The sequence below is a fragment of the Delphinapterus leucas genome, chromosome 15 (genome assembly GCF_059928025.1).
Source record: "Delphinapterus leucas isolate spDelLeu-1000000601 "Yukka" chromosome 15, BTC_Dleu_Yukka2, whole genome shotgun sequence".
Taxonomy (NCBI): Eukaryota; Metazoa; Chordata; class Mammalia; order Artiodactyla; family Monodontidae; genus Delphinapterus; species Delphinapterus leucas.
Window position 1 is genome coordinate 67,104,394 of NC_143143.1, and position 18,118 is coordinate 67,122,511.

The window sequence follows — 18,118 nt, forward strand, 5'->3', positions numbered from 1 at the left end:
CCCAGTGGTGAGCTCCCCATCACAGAAGGTATGTAAGCTGGACCAGTTATTAGCTGGGGATGTCATGGGGGTTTTCCTGCCTTCTTTCCCAAAGGAGCAAAGACTGGTGAAGTGGGCAGAGAAGGCAGAACACAGTGGGCGGTTAATAAGGATGTTTTACCCAGCAGTTTAGTGGTGGGGCTGGGACAAGGGCTTAGGTGGGCGGAGCTCCGGACTCCGGGGATGCCTGGTCCCACACAGGGAATGAACGTGGTGGGAGTGGGGCCTTCGCTGCTCCCCATGTTGAGAGGTGGGGATAGTGACTCCTTTGTCATTTCAGCCCCCAGTTAAAGTGCCAGAATTGGGGCGGGGAATGGAACCTGGGTTTTTATCCACCCTCCCACTGCCTCCACCTTCTGGGTGGCTTGGCACGTCCCTGCCCCTCTCAATTTCCCCACCTGAACAGTGCCGAGTTCTCCTAAGCTCTAAGCATCTAGAATACCTCCATCTGTATCCTCCCAAGCCCTATTCTTTGTCCTCCAATCAACAGGTGAGGATGGAGCCGACGGTGGCGTGGGATTCCGTCCAGCACATGGTGCTTAGCTCTCAGTGGCCTTTCGGGCTATGAACCAAAACACCAGCCAGCACTCATGGGGGATTTTCTCTGTGCCTGCCACTTCCCCCTCCTCCTCTCATCTAATCCTCACCTGGCCTGTGAGGAGGGCGCTCCCATTTTACAGATGAGGACACTGAGGCTTGGGGGATGATGCAGTTTGCCTGAGGACACACAGATGTTGGATGGCAGAGCCAGGCCTGAGCCCAGCTTGTGGCTCTTCACCCGCTCATCTGTCCTTTCCCGGCTGCCAAACCGCCTGGGCTTGTGGGCAGGTGCTTTGTTCCGCAGCGGCGCCCTGGATTCGTCAGATTCTCTCAGGGTCCGTGATGCCAGAATGCTGAGAAGGCCTGGGTCTGGATGAAAGAGCCCAGGGCTGAGAGTCTAAGCTCCTGGATCCAAGTCCAGCATTGTCAGTGGGGAGCAGCGGGGGTGTGGGCGTGCCTGCCCGAGTGTTCTACTGGGGGCTGCTGTTTTTGTCTGAGCCTGAGTCTAGAGTGAATGTTCGGGTAGGGTATTTGCTCACGTGCAGTTGGAGGAGCTGTGGCAGTGGGGGAAGGGGCCTGGGAGGTCCTTTAGTGGGCTGGCCTAAGGGGCCAGGCGGGTGCCCTCTGCCTTTGAGTCAGTACCAGCCTCCACCTCCAAGCTGGTGCCCTTGGGATGCGAGGCGTGGAGGCTCTGGGAGCATCTGGAAGGTTAGAGCCGGAGCCGGGAGGGGGGCCTCGCTCAGAGCCATCAATTAGGGGGGCTGGCATTGCCCATCGGTGGCACATGCTTGCCTTCCCCTCTTCCTCCAGATCTCTCTCCGTGGGTTTCTCTCTCTTTCGATCTCTATCTCTGTTGTTCAGTCTCTCTCCATCTTTCTTTGTCCCTTTCCCTGTGTCTGCTCTATCCCTCTCCCTCCCTCTTCTCATCTCTCCCACCTTGGTCCTCCCTTTCCCTCTCTGTCTGTAGACACACACACACACACACACACACACACACACGTATGCTTCTCTCTTCAGGGGACATCTCAGGATTACACATACACAGATTCTGTGCATGATGACGACACCCACACCGAGCAGGCACCCAAGAAATGTTGGTTGAATGAATGAAGCGAATAAACGAGTGAATGACCACGTGGGGAAGCTACAAGGGACGCTGGATATTGTCTAGACTAGTGGTTCCTAATTTTTTTGGAGGTCGTGATCCTCTTGAGAGCTGGAATGTTGATGAAAACTGGATTGTTTCCTCAGAAAAATGCCACATGGTTTTGTCCAGCATCAGAGGGTTTGTTGCCCCCAAAGCCCACCTGTGGGACTCCAGGGAAGTAGCCTTCATTTCACTGGGGAGGTAACTGAGGTCCAGACAGGAGCCAGGGCTGGCCCTAGGACACAGGGCCGGTGTGCAGCAGAGCCAGGCTCTGGAGTCCTTCCCCCCACTCCCCCACACAGTGCTCTCTTGTGACCTGGAAGAAGCTTCATTCACTTTCCTGGCAAGTCCTTGGTGAGTGTCTTCAGGGGGTGAGTACTGGGAGAGATAATGGAGGACAGTCAGCCAGAGGTGGGAGCCCAGGAAACAGGGCAGGTGAGCCATTGGAGGGAGGTCTCTGGAGGTTTCCAGCTAGAGTGGTTGCTGTGTCCTGGTGCAGTCAGGGACGACTTCCTGGGGGAGGCGGACTCCTTTTCTGCCTGTATCCGGGGACCATCAGGGCTGAGAGGAGACTGGTGGTCAGTAGGGAGCCTTGCCTGACTGCCTGGCAGCCCCTGGGAGGGGCTTCATTTGGAGAGTCGTGTGTGCATATCCGGAAAAGCAGGCTGCAGCTGGAGGTACTGAGAACAGGCTGGGAAGCTTGGTTTTGATTCCCGGGGCAGGGGCAGCCCTGGAGGGTTTCTGAGTGGGGAAGGCACAGGGCGTGGCTGGCCTTTGGGTGGGGATGGCCCTGTGAGTTGAAATGGGGGCTCAGACAGGACTTGGAGGCTGGAGGGGCTAGCGCAGGAGGAGAGACTGTTTGCCGGGGGCTGGGGGGCTGAGTTTCTGGGCTCATAGGATGATGGGGCTGGTCCAGGTGTCCAGGGAATGATGGGAATGTGGGCTCAAAAGGAGATGGAAGCCCGTGTGTGTGTGTGTGTGTGTGTGTGTGTGTGTGTGTGTGTGTGTGAAGGTACACTCGCTTCCTTTCTTGAACACCCAAGTTCCTCCCTCCTCAGAACCTGTTCCCGAGCAATTTTCTCCCCTTGGCAGGCTCTCTTCCTGCCTCTCCTGCATTCTGGTTCTCTGCTTCATGTACGTCCTCAGAGAGGCCCGTGACCTCCTGTCAGAAGCTCGTCATGGTCACCCCAGCAGGCACCCCAGGCACCCATCAACACACCCATCTTGACCAGGAGGAAACTGGGGCTTGGAGAGGTGTCTGGGGCCCCCCACCTAGTTCAAAGCAAGGGAGCAGAGCCCAAACTTTATTTTCCCCCAGCCTGGCATGTTAAGGGTGTCTCTGGGGTTGGGGGGGTCTTAACCCCCCTTTCTTGGAAACCTCAGGCTTGGTTCCCGGCTGAGGGCGGGGAAGGCGAGAGCAGACGGCAGGGTGTCTGTTTTGCTTTGTGAGGTTTTAAAAAAATCGTTTCCGACCTTCAAGGCGGCAGCAATTACGGCTGGCTCGCTGGGGAGCTGTTGGCTGCCTGTCAGCGGCCCCAGGAAAGGGTCCCTAATGGAGGCCCGGCGGCCAGAGCACATGGTAGTGGAAATAGTGCTCAAAACAAAGCCACACTAATGGTCTCAGGCAGGCAGAGGAGAGGGAGGGGGAGGGCGGGCTGGCTGACAGCTGACAGGAGGCCCTGGGCGGGCAGGGGCCCTGAGACTCACCAGCTGGTCTCCTTATGCCCCCCAGAGACCCCCAGCAGTGGTCACTGAACTCCAGCTAGGTGCTGGGTGCCCCAAGCCCCATCCCAGCTCTGCTGCTTTCTGTCAAGTCCCCTTCCAGGCAGAGGGAACAGTAAGTTCAAAGGCCCTGGGGTGGGGCAGAACCCCTTCAACTAGGGCTTGTTTGGTTCTAGAATAGTCCTTGTGTTTAAAAGGCCAGGTCAGGCTAGTCTTCTAGGTGAGGAAAAGGGAGGTGGGAGCCTTGGGGAGGCAGGAGGTGGACCAAGACCCCCTGAGAGAGGAATAGCAGCCTGGTCATTGCCGTCATGATAATACTCCATGGTATGTATGATCCTGTTGAGTGCCCACAATACCCATTCTACAGATGAGGAAACTGGTGCTCAGAGATTTGCCTACCTCGAGGAAGTGCAGTTGGGGTTCAAAGCCAGGTCAGCTTGACTCCAGAGCCCACATGTTTACAGCTGCATTCTTGGATTTCTCAAACACAGTTGGACAGGAGTAGGAGGGGCTGGGACGGGGGCAGGAACGAGGTCCCAAGTAGGGCCAGGTGTAACCCAGGCCAGGCCCTGGCGGGGAGGGTGTGGAGGAGGGGCAGTATGGCCACTCTGCTCTCTGCCCCTGCCTGCTGGGCATCCTGAGAAGCTCTGCTCTGGAGCATCCCTGGGGGCTGCCTCAGTTTTACCTCTCCAGTTGGTCTCTGCACCTGGCTTTCAGATGCCCTTGTCTCTGCCTCTCCCCTTCTGCTCTGTTCTGCATGGCCCTGGCCTCCCTGGCTCCACAGTTGGTGCCTCCAGACATTGCTCGCTTTTCTCTCCTCTTCTCAGTGGATCTGGGGATGCTCCTTTCTGGGGTTCTGGGGTAACCACTCATACTATGGCTGATGCAATCTCCCTATGCTTCCTCCATTCGCCCCCTCTCTGCCTGTGACAGGCATTAGGGATGGGTACACGCCTGGGCTTTGAGATCAGACACTGTTGGGCTCAAGTTCTGGCCCCCACTCAACCTCTCGGAGCCTTACTAGCCATCGGTGCAATGGGCTTACCCCACTGGCTTTGCAGGATGTACAGGTGAGGATGAAAAGAAATGGTACCTGCACAGACATCAGGATGCCTATTTGCATTCTCCCGTCCCTGGCTGCCCCACCCTGTCCCCGCCTCCCTGCACATTCCCACACTTGCCTTTCTCCCTCCCAAACCCTTTCATCCCCTGTGGCCCAGATGTGTGGGAAGAGGCGGCAGGAATTCCACTGGGGAAACCTGCTCAACTCCCACAATCCTGCAAGTGCCAGAATATTTTCACTCTCCTTACATCTCCCTAGATTTGTAATTCCACTGCTGTCTCCTTCAATATGCGCTGGTGGCCTTGGGAGGCACTCTGCCCGCGGCCTTAGGTGCCAGCACTGCCCACCTGGCTGTGTTGGGGCTGCCTGGCAGGGGACCTGGGCAAGTCCCCACCTTCTCTGTGCCTCAGTTTCCTCATCTGTAAGAAGACGAGGGTGATAGTGGCTACTTCCCAGGTCGTATTGGGGATTCAGTGAGATATTTTATTAAAGAAACACCTCTACAAAATGGAGTGAAATCTGATATACGCTACAATGTGGATGAACCTCGAAAACATTATGTTAAGTGAAAAAAGCCAGTCCCCAAAGACCACATATTCTATTATTCCATGCATGTGAAATACCCAGAACAGGCAAATCTATAGAGACAGAATGTAGATTGGTGGTTGCCAGAGGCTGGGGGAAGGGGGAGTGGCTGCTTAGTGGGTAAAGAGTTTCCTTTCGGGGAGATGGAAATGTCTTGGGACTCGATAGAGGTGGTGGTCGTACAGCATTGTGACTGCACCAAACGCCACTGACTTGCACACTTTAAAATGGTTAATTTTATGTTGTGTGAATTTCACTTCAATTACAACTAAATGAATAAATAAATAAAAAGGGAACATCTTTATAAGCACATACTTGGTGTCAGGCAGTCACTTTATAAATGTTACCGCATTTAATCCTTACAATAGCCTTATGAGGTGGTGGTTATTATTATCCCCATTATAGAGATGAGGAAACTGAGGCACAGCATCTCCAGGCACTTCGCACATAGTCAGTGCTCAAAAGTGTTAGCTGTTTTAATTGTTATTGGGGGGTTCATCAGCCAGGGCTGGGCAGGGGCCCCACCTGGTGAATGTGCTTGTGTGTCCCTAACACTTAGCAGTGAGTGGGCGTTGAGGCCCTATTGTGTCCCGAACACTGAAACAGGCTCTTCACCTGCGTGAGTTCATTTAATCCTCAAAAAATAAGCCTTTAAGCAATGACACATGTGGGAACCGAAGCCCAGAGAAGTGCAGCAACTTACACGAAGCCACACAACAAGTCAGCGTGGAGCTGCAACTTGGCATCTGCACCTGTAAATCCTGGGCTTCACCCTCCCCCAGCCCCTCTCTTTCCTCTTGGTCCCCTGCCCCTTTCGCCAACACATCAACACTCCAGCGTGCAGAGCATGGTCTGAGGAGCCTGAGGCTGCAGAGATGAAAGCATCTTCTGACTGGATCGGATGGAGGCCCTTGACGAGGGCTTCTCCCCATGCAGGAGAGTAAACAGCTCCCAGCCAAGGACAGTATTTCTCTGATGTCTCCTATTTCATTCAAAATGCATGAATTCTGTATTCTATGCCATAATATGTTCATGTTTGTTTTAATACAAAAACAGTGCTCTGTCCCCACTTGCGGGAGGGAAACCAGTGCCTCAGGAAGTCACTGCCCTGGTCTGAGCAGTGCAGCACAGAAGGGAGCCCTCCATTCATTGCTTCGGTCATTCATTCTACTAGTGTGCATTCGGGCCTCCTCATTCCTGAAATGGGTGTTAGCCCTCCCCATGCGCAAGGCACAGTGAATCAGACAGGATGCTGCCCCGTATAGGTGAGTGGCAGGAAAGGCTTCCAGGTCTATGGGCCAGAGTGAGCAAGGTCTTAGAGGTGCCAGCTAAAGGTGAATCGTGGGGGACTGGGCCAGCGGCCAAGGAAGCCAGAGCCGGGGACAGTGGTGGCGGTGGTTGCCCACTGATGCCCACTGGTGTCAGCTGGACCTGCATCCCAGGCCCTTCTGATCAAGAAGAAAGTTTCTGCTCGGTGCTGCTCTGAATTTAACGCCTAACTCTCGCCAGTCTCCCCTGTTAATGAGAGGAATGGGGACTGAGGCTCGTAGCCTTCAGCAGGCAACCTCCCCTGGCTAGAATTTACGAACGCTGTTTGGTTTTCGTAGTGTTTATTTGTACTGTTACCCTCTCTTTATGGCACGTGTTGCTGATTTTCCATTTATGGCAGTAATAAAAGTCTCCTTTTAAGCTGAATTCTCCTTTTAAGCTGAATTTATTTAGTAAAAAGGGAAAGATGCTTTCGAAAATAAATATTAAGTAAATGATAGTGCAGGTGGTACCGGGATCCTACAGAAATGGTAAAGGTGGTCCCCCAAAGGTTGGACTTGGGAAACTCTACTTCTGGTATGCCCTTTCCTGTCCTGAACACCCCCAGCTGTGCAAACCCCATCAGTGTTTAAGTCCAGTCATGTCCCCACTTCCCAGAAGCCTGACTCTCCAGGCAGACATGGGCCTGCCCTTTCCTCTCTTAGCACGTGCACCTCCATCCAGAGCTTCTGCGTGCAGTTGTGCCCTGCACATCTCTGTGCACTATGATTCATGGCTCTGTGAATGGTGCACACCCTGAACAACTGTACGTGCCGATCCAGGCTCAGTCCCAGCGCTCGTCCAGACTGTTCTGTGTGTTTGTCACTCCTGCAGAGTGTGGGCCCCTTGAGAGTCAGGGCCTGACCTAAGCATCTTAGGAAGCCCAGCACAGGGCCTAGCTCAGGGTAGGAGTCCATGAAATTTGATCTCTTTCATTCCTTCTGCAGGGAGCACTTGAGCCCCTGCTGTGTGCCCAGCCCCCCCATCTTCCCAATAAGGCATACTGCAGTTCCTCAAGCTTTGGTACAAACTGCATTCCCTGTCACTTCTTGAGAAGGGGAAACCTGTCTACTCCAAGATGAAACAGCCTTCGTTGACTCACACCTCGATCCCTATTGCTGCAGGCCGCCTGCCAGAAGCTGGGGGCTGCCCAGGAGGAAACAAAGAGAACCCCAGGTGCCTCCCCTGGGTCCATCCCAGGGCAGGTGCCCTGCACCCATCCCTTCCAGCCTCCTCATTCCCTGGAGGCTTTTCCATCCCACTTATTTAGGTTTTCCTCTTACGGACATTTTACATCCCCTGATTTCAGGAGCTCTGTGAGACTCGCCTGTGAGCTGGGGCTTCCTTGTAAACACTCCCTTTGCAACCCTTTTCCCTATTCTGCCTCCCAGCTGGGAGTTCCGGGGGCTGCAGGCCTTCCTGACCCTGTGTCACACACCCTTTTGGCCCTGGCACCCTGCTGAGCTGGGTACAGAGCAGCCTTTCTGGAAATGGCCCTCAGTGAGTCACACTTTTTATTTTTTAATTTTTAAATTTAATTTAATTTTTAAAATCTATTTATTTTATTTTTGGCTGCATTGGGTCTTCGTTGCTGCGTGCGGGCTTTCTCTTGTTGCGGCGAGCAAGGGCTACTCTTCATTGAAGGCTTCTCATTGCGGTGGCTTCTCTTGTAGTGGAGCACGGGCTCTAGGCGTGTGGGCTCAGTAGTTGTGGCGCACGGGCTTAGTTGCTCCGCATGTGGGATCTTCCCGGACCAGGGCTCGAACCCATGTCCCCTGCATTGGCAGGCGGATTCTTAACCACTGCGCCACCAGGGAAGCCCTATTGATACATTCTTATGTTTATACTACCTTCTAAATTGAGTGTGGACCTAACTGAACAGCCATCTCAGTTTGGACTGGCTGTGTTTCAACCCTCCATAGACACATGTGGCTCAGGGCCACCCTACTGGACAGCTCAGATTTAGTGGAAAGTTGCCTTGTGGCACAGATCCCTGAAAACACACCGCTGCAGGGCTGGGAAGCCACGGGAGGTGTTTTTTAAAAAGTTGTGGCTAAGATACGCATAATGTAAATTTCACTATTTTAACTGTTGTTCAGCGGACAGTTCAGTGGCATCAGATATAATCAGGTTGCAGTGCTGCCGTCACCACTATCCACATCTGGGAATGTTTCATCATCCCAAAGTGTAACTCTGTACCCATTAAACAATGACTCCCCCATCCACCCTCTTCCAGCCCAAACATTCTGCTTCCTGTCTCTGTGAGTCTGACTACTTTAGGAACCTCATGGAATCATACAGTATTTATCCTTTTGTGCCTGGATTATTTCACTTAGCCTAATGTCCTCAGGGTCCATGCATGTTGGAGCATGTGTCAGAATCTCCTTGCATTTTTTTAAGACTGAATAATATTCCACTGTATGGAGGGGCCACATTTTGCTTATCCATTCATCATTGGAGGTTTTGAGTAAGCGGTGACTCAATATGTCCTGTCAAGAGATGGGGCCTGAGATAGGGATGACCAAGGGGCCCTTGGGGCAGCACTGGTTCTCTCTGCTCTGCCTCCTTTGTCTCTCTCTAGCTCCAGTTCTGCCTTGGTTCCCGTGACTAGGGGATGCCCCTACCACCAATCCCCAAGGGGAATCCTGCTGTCGCTCTGGCAGAGACTTATGGGTGGGCTAGGGTCCAGTCCCTGCAGGCTTCCTGGACCAGAGGGTCTGGGATGGGGAACCTGAGCTCAGAGATGGAGGGAGGTGGGGCCTGAGCTGGGGTCACCTTGGTTGACAAGCCCCTCAGGACCTGTGTGAATCCCCCTGGCTTGGCGGGGGGACAGCTGTTGGTAGCAAATGAGGAAGGAGAGAAGGTACAGGACTGATGGATGAGAGGTCTCGTGGTCCAGGTGTGAGTGAAATACAGATGTTGCATCCACCGTATAATCTGATGAGGCTACAAAGGAGCATCTTTTAAAATCTTTCTGGTGATGGTAGAATTTTGAGCTAGAAGGTGAGAGAAGGGAGTGCTATTTGGTGAGCACCTACTATGTGCTGGGCGTGAGGCATATGTTGCCTTGTATAACCCTCTCCCTGTCCTCTCATTCTCCCCTTTTTTCAGCTAAAGAAACTGAGGTTCAGAGAGGTAAAGGGGCTTATCCAGCTCACACAGCTAGGGACTAGAGGAAACAGCATTCGAATCCAGACCTGAGGCCAAGCCCTAGGTGTGTGTGCTGAACCAGGGCCTGAAAGGTTAGGAAGAAGGTTAGGGTCCTGCTCTTGAAGGGCGGGTGAGATCTTCCAGGTCATCATCCCCTGCCTTTCCCAGAAGCCAAACTCAGTGACTCAGGCCAGGGTCACAAGCTGTTTCCTGCAGATGACGCCCTGTTAACTAGTCCTGGGGTTAATTAATACAATTAAAAGCAGAAAGGAAGGAGATGTTGCATTCAATGAAGTCCCTTTCTCATTCTCCTGTAGAATCCTAATTTGTGGGCAGTGGTTTTAATTGTCTTCCCAGCGAGCCTAGCCCTGCTCGGGCCCTGGGGCTGGAGAGCACAACTGCATCCTTTTCAAAAATCTATAATTAGGGCTTCCCTGGTGGCACAGTGGTTGAGAGTCCGCCTGCCAATGCAGGGGACGTGGGTTCGTGCCCCGGTCCGGGAAGATCCCACATGCCGCAGAGCGGCTGGGCCCGTGAGCCATGGCCGCTGAGCCTGCGCGTCCGGAGCCTGTGCTCCGCAACGGGAGAGGCCACAGCAGTGAGAGGCCCGTGTACCGCAAAAAAAAAAAAAAAAAAAAATTAATGTGGATCACCTTCCAGTCTCGGGTGCTGATGCCATGTCCTCGTCACAGAGTTAGGAGAGGGAGCAAGAACCTCTTGCCGATTAGGGCTGCCCACTTTCAGTGGATGCAGGAGAAACTGAGTTCCCCATCTCTGGAGGTGTACAAGTGGGATACAGACGTGTGGAGCCTGGTGACTAAACTCAACCTGATAATTCAGAACAAATTCTGATGGGAGCTGATGGACCCCTGGGTCTTGGTCATGCCTGCTGGTCAGACCCAGGTTCAAATTCCAGCTGTGTGTGTGTCTAGGGCAAATGATGTCACCTTTCTGAGCCTCATTTTCCTCATCTGTCTAATGGGAGTGAGTGGATTAGAGACTGTTAGAGGCGATGTCTGCACCATGCTAGGCGTGCAGTAGGTGCTCCGCAAATGGTGCACGATGACGACGATGTGTGGCTGCACCGCGCGGCACGTGGGATCTTAGTTCCCCGACCAGGGGTTGAACCCATGCCCTCTGAGGTGGAAGCTGAGTCTTAACCACTGGACCACCAGGGAAGTCCCTATTATTATCATTTTTAAACAAGGCTCCCTGGGTTTCCCTCCTTTCCTCCTTGGTTCACACCATCCCTTTTATCCTCCTTGGCTTGTTAGTATCCACGCCTCCTTCGGGGCCTGGCTGAATGACCAGGCCACCTCCTCCTCCCTCCAGAGTCCCCTTCTCCCCCAAGTAGGAGGGACCCCTCCCCTTCCAATGCCCAAACCATGGCTCTTAGGACATACATCACTTTCTCCCTCAGGCCGTCTGAGCTGGTGGGGGTCTCAGACCATGAGGTACAACCCCCATTGTATACAGGAGCAATCTGAGGCTCAGAGAGGGGGAGAAATTCTCCCAAGGTCACACAGCAAGTCTGTTGGCAGAAACAGGCTCAGTCCCTCCTCCCCAGCTCAGTCCTGTGCTCCTGGCAGTTATCTGCACACAGCTTCTCCCTGGGGGGAAGGGGCTTCCTTGGGGTGGAGCCCAGACAAACCTTTGTGTTGCTGCCTCTGGAACAAGAAGACTCAGATATGCCATCAAATGTCTAGAGCCTCGGTTTCCCCACTTGTCCTGAGGATGCATTGCCCCCATCACCACTGAGGTTGGAGTCAATGGGATCCTGAGGGTGCCTCCCCCAACCCATTCCACCAAGTGCCTCCAGGCAGGGTCTGAGGGGATCAGAGCCCACCGTGGCGAGGAAGAGCTGGTGGCTACACCTGCAGACAACTCTCCTGGCTCCCAGGAGTTCTTGGAGCTGGGTTCTCCCTCCATTCTCCCAGCCAGTGCCCCTCCCCACTCCAGCTCAGGACCATCTGGCCCACCTGGGGATGGGGGGAGCAACACCCCCTCTGGAAAGCCTCCCTTGATTGCCTCAGCCTGGGTGAAATGCCTCCTCTGTACCCACCCAGGCCTTTACGCTCAGAATAAAACAGACTCCCCACCCTGTCCCAGAGGAAGGGTCCTCTCCAGGACCTTCCAAGGCAGGGTTGGCCATTTGGGACTGTTCCTTTTCAAGAAAGAGCCCTACCACCAAAAAGAGTTAGAATTCTCTGGGAGTAGCATGGTCTTGGGAGTCAAACAGTCCTGGATTCAAATCCAAGCTCTGCCGCATGGCCTTGGAAGGGTTACCACCCTATGCTGGGCCTGGGCCGCCTCCTCTGAGCAATTGGGACATATGAGGGAGAGGGGAGCTGAGGCTGGCACAGCGTCACCACCTGCCAGGACACCCGCCATACGTGGCAACTGAGCAGTGGGAATGTGGCTAGTCTAAATTGAGATGTGTTTGTAATCATGTAAAATACATGCTGGATATCCAAGACTTAGCACAAAAAAGAATGTAAAATATCTCATTAATAATTTTATACCTGTTGAAATAATTTTTTGATATCTTGGGTTAAATAAAATAAATGATTAAAATTAATTTCATCTGTTTAAAAAAATTGTTACTTTTTAAAATACGGCTATAGAAAATTAAACATGCCGTATGTCTTGCCTGCATGGCTTGCGTTTGGTGTCTGTTGGACAGTGCCCTCTAGAGGACAGCCACTGGACCCGGGTTGGGGGATAAGGGCTGTGTGTTGGGCTGAGAGGGCCTGAAGCCTGGCCTTGCCGACTCCTGGCTGCTGAGTAGCCCCAGGCCAGATACTGCCCGCTCTGAACCTCATTTTCTGCATTAGTAAGAAGAGCTGGTGGGCCAGGGTCAGGGTTTTTCAGTCAACTGGGGGAGCTTATGGGCAGGGGGAGGCTGAGTGAGGGTAGATGGAGGCTGGCCCTTCCCCGGCTCACCCTCATGGAAACCCCACCCAAGGACATCCCATCTCTGCCCTTTCTTCCACCCACGAGACCCAGATGTACCATTTCCCATCCTCCTGTCGGACAGATGTGCTTCCTCCACTCAGCCATCTCTGGGAGGAGAAGGGCCGTGGCTGAGTCACGCAGGCCCAGGCTCCAGGGCTGGCTTCGCCCTTCCTAGCTCTGTGATCCTGGGATGAGCAAACCCCCCACCGCCCAGTAGCTCTGGACCCCCTTTCTCCATTTGCAGGAGGGAGAAGTGTGGGTACTTTCTGATTCCCATTGCTCAGGCAGTGGCACCTGGAGAGGGTCACAGCTGTGTCCCTCCCACTGTCTCTTGGTCAGCAGGGTCACACTGCCGGTTACCTTGGACCCAACTAGGGGGCCTCACCACTCTCCTTCCTCTGTTTGCAAAGGGTACCGGGTGGGCAGGGGCCCGGATCAAAGCCGAATCCGGCTGTCCCAGAACCGGGGGCCAATGGCTCGCTCTGATCACCTCCCAGCCCTCCTGGTGGCTCGGTCCTCGGCGGCCCCCTTCAGTCCTGCTTGAGTTGGCAAGTCAGCATCAGAGCAGGCATGGAGGGCTGAGCCTGGCCTGGGACCCTCGGACAGGGCCCCTCCTGCCTGTGGACGCTGCTCCACCACTGACCAGCCAGGTCTGCTCATTTGTTTATTCAAAAAGTATTTATTGAGCACCTACTATGTGCCAAGCTGGGGATATATCAGTAGACAAGACAGGCACCGCCCCTGCCTCCTGGAAGGGAAAGCAGACCATAAACATAAATATTAGCTGTGCTGTCCGATACAGTAGCCGTTACCTACAAGTGGCCATTTACATTTAAATTTAAATGAATTTAAATGGAATAAAACTTAAAATTCAGTTCCTCATTCACACTGGTCATATTTCAGATGCTCAATAGATACATGTGGCTGGTAGCTACTGTATTAGCTCAGATATAGAACATTTTCCTTGTCACAGAACGTTCTAGTGGACAGCACTATTAGTATGTGGGAAGGGAAGAGGGATTTGAAGCACTGGGTTGGGGCAAGGGATGCAGTTTTTTGTTTTAAATACAAATTCAATTTTGCAATTTTCATTTTAAAAAATTTTATTTATTTGTTTATTTTGGCCATGCGGCTTGTGGGATCTTATTTCCCCAACCAGGGATCGAACCCGGGCCCTGGCAGTGAATGCGCCCGAGTCCTAACCACTGGACTGCCAGGGAATTCCCAGAGATGCAGTTTTAAGTGAGGTGGTCAGGGTAGGCCTTGATGAGGAGGTGACATTTGAGCAGAGTCCTGAAGCAGGGGAAGGAGGGAGCCATGTGAGAATCTGGGGGAAGAGCCTTCTAGGCAGAGGGAACAGCACACGCAAAGGCCCTGAGGTAGGATCTCAGCTGGAACGTTGGAGAAGCAGCAAGGAGGCCATCGTGTCAGGAATGGAATGAGCAAGTGGAAAAGTAGCTTGAGGACAGAAAAGACAGGGATTGATCTGTGTTTTGCCAAATTACCTCTGGCTGCTGTGTTGAAAATAAATTGTCGGGGAGCGGGCAGGGAGGTCAGTGAGGAGGCTCCCCCACTGTTACGGGTGAGAGGTGGTGACGGCTGGCCCAGCGTGGGGCAGTCGGAGTGGGCAGAAGGGACCAGATTCAGGAGATGTTCTGGAGGCAGAACCCATGGGATTGCCCAGAGGTCGAAAGGGGGTGTAAGAGGAAGAACGAGGGAGGCAAGGGCAACTCTACAGTTTGGGGCCTGGGCACCTGGAAGGCAGAGGCGGGTGGGCGGGTACCTTCCTCCGGGAGCCTGCTGCCCAGCTCTCAGCTGACCGCACACCACGCCTGGCTTGTGTTCAGTAACTCCAACAACACCCATTCTTATTAAATGGGCCTTGTTATGCAACAGCGGCCAGTCCCTCCCGAACCTCAGAGGATGTGGGCAGCCTGAACGCATGACCCTGGAGGTCAGGGATGTCACAGACTTTCTCTTAGCCCAGAGACTCGTTGCTGGAGTCAGGCTCCACTTGGAAACCCTGTGTGCAGAGCAGAAAAAGCAACTTATCAATCCTGAACCTCCCAAAGCCCTCGGGATCATGGGGAGGGGGTGGAGGGAGGTGGCCCCAGAGCAGGACCCCCGCCCCCAGTCAGACTCTGTCCTCCTCCTGCCCTGAGCTGAGCGGTGCCTTGAGGGACCACCGGGGCTGCAAGGTGGGCTTGTCTGCCCGCTGGGTCGGGGTGTCTGGCGGGCTGCAGCAGCAAGGTGGGCATGGGATGGGGGCACTGATGGATGCAGCATTCCCTGGGTGACCTGCCTGTTGCCAGGTGTCTTTCCAGGGTGAGAAAATCTCTCCTGAGAAGATGAAAGGATTCTAATTACATCTCAGGACAGTATTTGTTTGGAGAGACGAGTGTCAGAACATATGGTGGGGAGCGGTGCTGGGCCGCACTGAGCGGGGATTTGTTTTCTCTTACCTGCCAGCCTGGTGGGCATGGCAGTGGGTGGGGCTCCTGCTGGGTCCCAGGAACCACCTGCTCTGGGATTTGGTGGGCGAGCTGGACCCTGCTGGAGGGATGGGAGGCACATGTGTCTCCCACCGCCTCCTGGGGCTCTTGAGAGGATGGAGGATATATCACACCTACGAGGTGCCAGGAGATGTGTAGCCACAGGAGAGCTGGTCCCTGTTCTCATGCAGCTTGCACAGGCAGTGCAGGCAGTGAACCGATGCAAGACCGTGACCATTCCCCAGGCAGGTGGGAGGTGGGGGGTTGAGGGGAACCTACCCACGTGGTCAGGGAAGGCCTCTCTGAGGGGACCAAGTTTCAGCTGAGCTTTGAGTGACTTGCTGGACGAAGAGGGACCAGGGGAAGAACATTCCAGGCATTGGGAACAGCGAGGGCAAAAGTGAGGTGAGAAAGTGAGGCATGTTCACAGGACAGAATGGAGACCAGGGGGAGGTGGGCAGGGCTTGCCCCCCAACCTGGTGCAGAGGGGACCCGAGGAAGGGTTCCGAGGGGGCGGGGGGGGGGGTAGGTCTGATTTGGTTTTGCAAAGACGGTGCTGAACGCTGTGCCCTGGGGTGGGGAATGATCCAGGATGGGGGCAACTGGAGAAATCGGGGAAGAACTGACGAAAACAGCAGCTTCCTCCCTGACCTCCTTGCTCACACCTTCCAACCAAGCCCTCCTCGGATCCATCGCTCCCTTCCTGAGAATCTGGTGCCCGCGGGCTCCGGGATCAAGGCCCAGCTGTGTGGGGCCTTCGGGGCCCCGGGCCTACGCCTTCATCCCCAGGTCTGGCCAGCTGCCGCCGCACAGGCCTCTGCGCAGCCTCGCGGAGCTCGTCTAGGTGCCCCACCTGCAGCCAGGCCACACCCGCCCGCAGGCGCGGCCGCTCCCTCTCTCTCAGCTCCAGCCCCCGCACCAGCCCCGGGCCGCCGGCCCCGCTGTTTCCTGAGCCCCGGCCACCCCTCCCCCGGTTTCTCCGCACAGCCCTGTTCACAGAGACGCCCCACGACATGACGGCGCGGACGGGCGAGGACGTGGAGATGGCCTGCTCCTTCCGCGGGAGCGGCTCCCCCTCCTACTCGCTGGAGATCCAGTGGTGGTACGTGCGGAGCCACAGGGACTGGACGGACAAGCAGGGATGGGCCTCGAACCAGGTACCGCCCCTGGGGAGACTTCCGAGTGGGGCTGGGAGAGCCCTGGCCCACCCACCCCCGGGGAGGAGTGTGTCTCTGCCCCTCATCTCCTCGGAGGGGCGTGGGCCCCGGCTATGTTCGTCCTCTGAAGCCCCCAGCTGTCTCCTTCCCTTTTTCCCGGAACGGAGGCCTGTTTGTGGGGAGGGGCAGGGGGCGGAGCCAGGCTGAGCACTTGGGATGGGCCCAGTAAGAAGGGCCTTCCAAGGAGTAGAGTCCCTCCCTTCGTGTACAGGTGGGGAAGCAGGCCAGAGGGACAGAAGCTGTCACACACACGTGTACATGCATGCCTTTCCACATACGTGCAGGCACACGAGGCCGCCCAGTCACGGCACACACGTTCACCTCTGCACTCGTACACGCTCCCACGCACACACTGTGCCAGCCTGCGGCGGGGAGCGGGGGAGGGGGTGGCGGAGTGCGGACGCTATTGGTGTCCCCGCCCACGTGCCGGGTAAGCACCATCCCCTGCCACCAGACCCGCTGCCAACACTGCTGAGGGTTTTCTCTGGACAACAGAGCCTGCTGGCCAGCAAGGCAGGCTGGAGGAGCGCCCTATCAATGACTGACGGGAGTTGGAGGGTAAATACCCCAGCTCCCTTGCTCCTCGGTTGGGATAACTGAAGAGCATCCTGCTCCCTTTCCCCCATGTGCCCAGTGGGAGTAAGTTCCAGTTGCCCAGGGGGGTAACTGGCTTGATGACATACCCATCATTGACTTCCTTCCCTCTTTTGTCTCACTCACTCATTCCTCTCCTGATGTTTCCTGGGATCACCTACCAAATAAACCACTTGCACCTGAATCTTTGTCTTAGGGTCTGCTTCTGGGGGAACAAACTAAGACACTCTCATTCTTACGCTTGTGTATATGTAAATGTTATGCAAACACATATGTGTCTGCCCACCTGTTCACTTATGAGCACTTACATGACGCACCTTCATATGCACATACAGGCATGCTCACACATTCTTGCATGTTTCATGAAATGGCCTCTAACATATTCACAAATATATATTAAACTCACCTAGCTCCTGGAGGTGTCAACCCCCCAGCACACAGGCTCAGAGGACTCCAGTGGTCAGAGAAAGCCCTTAGGCAAAGAGTTGCAGGCTTTGTAGTTGGATGCCTCTGGGGTCAGCTTGCCGGGGGATAGTATGTGGGCAGGGCTCCGACAGCGTCTGCTGCAAACACTCCTGAAAACACAACACATTCACAGATAGAGAGATGCAAGTGTACAGACAGACACTCCTACAGACACACCAAGCCCGAATACCATTTTTGCCTGTTCACACGTACCCTCCCTGTATATCTCTAAATACCGTATATATCAGAATGTGTAGCACATGCACAGTCAGTTTTATAGGCACCTCCTTTATCTTCCTTTGCTCTGACTCACCTCCATGCCCTGAGTGGACATAGAGCTGAAGGACCCCAACCTCTAGACCCGTAGTCCCCAGAGCGTCACTTGTGGTTACGAGAATCTTAGCCATTGCTCGTATCCCCACCCCGTGATCCTAACACATTGTCTCTGTTTTCTCCACCCTCCCGCTCCCAACAGCTAAAAGCATCTCAGCAGGAAGACGCAGGGAAGGACGAGACCAAAATAAGTGTGAGTTTTGGTAATGACTTCTCACAAGGGCTCTAATGGAGGACACAGCTGTAATTTAAAAAAAAAAAAAAAAAATCCAGTTCAGCAGGGAACTTGGGCAAGAAGATGGAGGAGAAGGAAAAAAGAAGGGGGAAAAATTGGCCTGGCTCTGTTTTTTAAAAGCCAGAGGTTTTTCAAGTTCATTGAATGACAGGCACAAACAAATGACAGGGGGAGAGAAGACGCATTCTCTCCTGTTGGGGCCAAGGCTGTGTGCATCCCTGATGCTTCATGTCTGTCTCAGCAGCATTTTTTATTTGGGGAACAAACAGGGTA

At 54.3% G+C, this 18,118-nt stretch overlaps 1 protein-coding gene across 3 annotated transcripts in view; it reads left to right on the forward strand.

The window, feature by feature from the left end:
• VSTM2L (V-set and transmembrane domain containing 2 like) overlaps positions 1-18,118 on the forward strand; it is a 36,783-nt gene that overhangs the window by 7,146 nt on the left and 11,519 nt on the right. For 2 of the 3 annotated variants that reach the window (XM_089896861.1, XM_022592450.2), the window contains exons 2-3: positions 15,989-16,158; positions 17,753-17,803. In XM_089896861.1, the coding sequence (XP_089752987.1) occupies positions 15,989-16,158; positions 17,753-17,803 (221 nt within the window). The remainder of the gene's footprint in view (positions 1-15,988; positions 16,159-17,752; positions 17,804-18,118) is intronic. The other variant, XM_089896860.1, reaches the window with a different exon arrangement.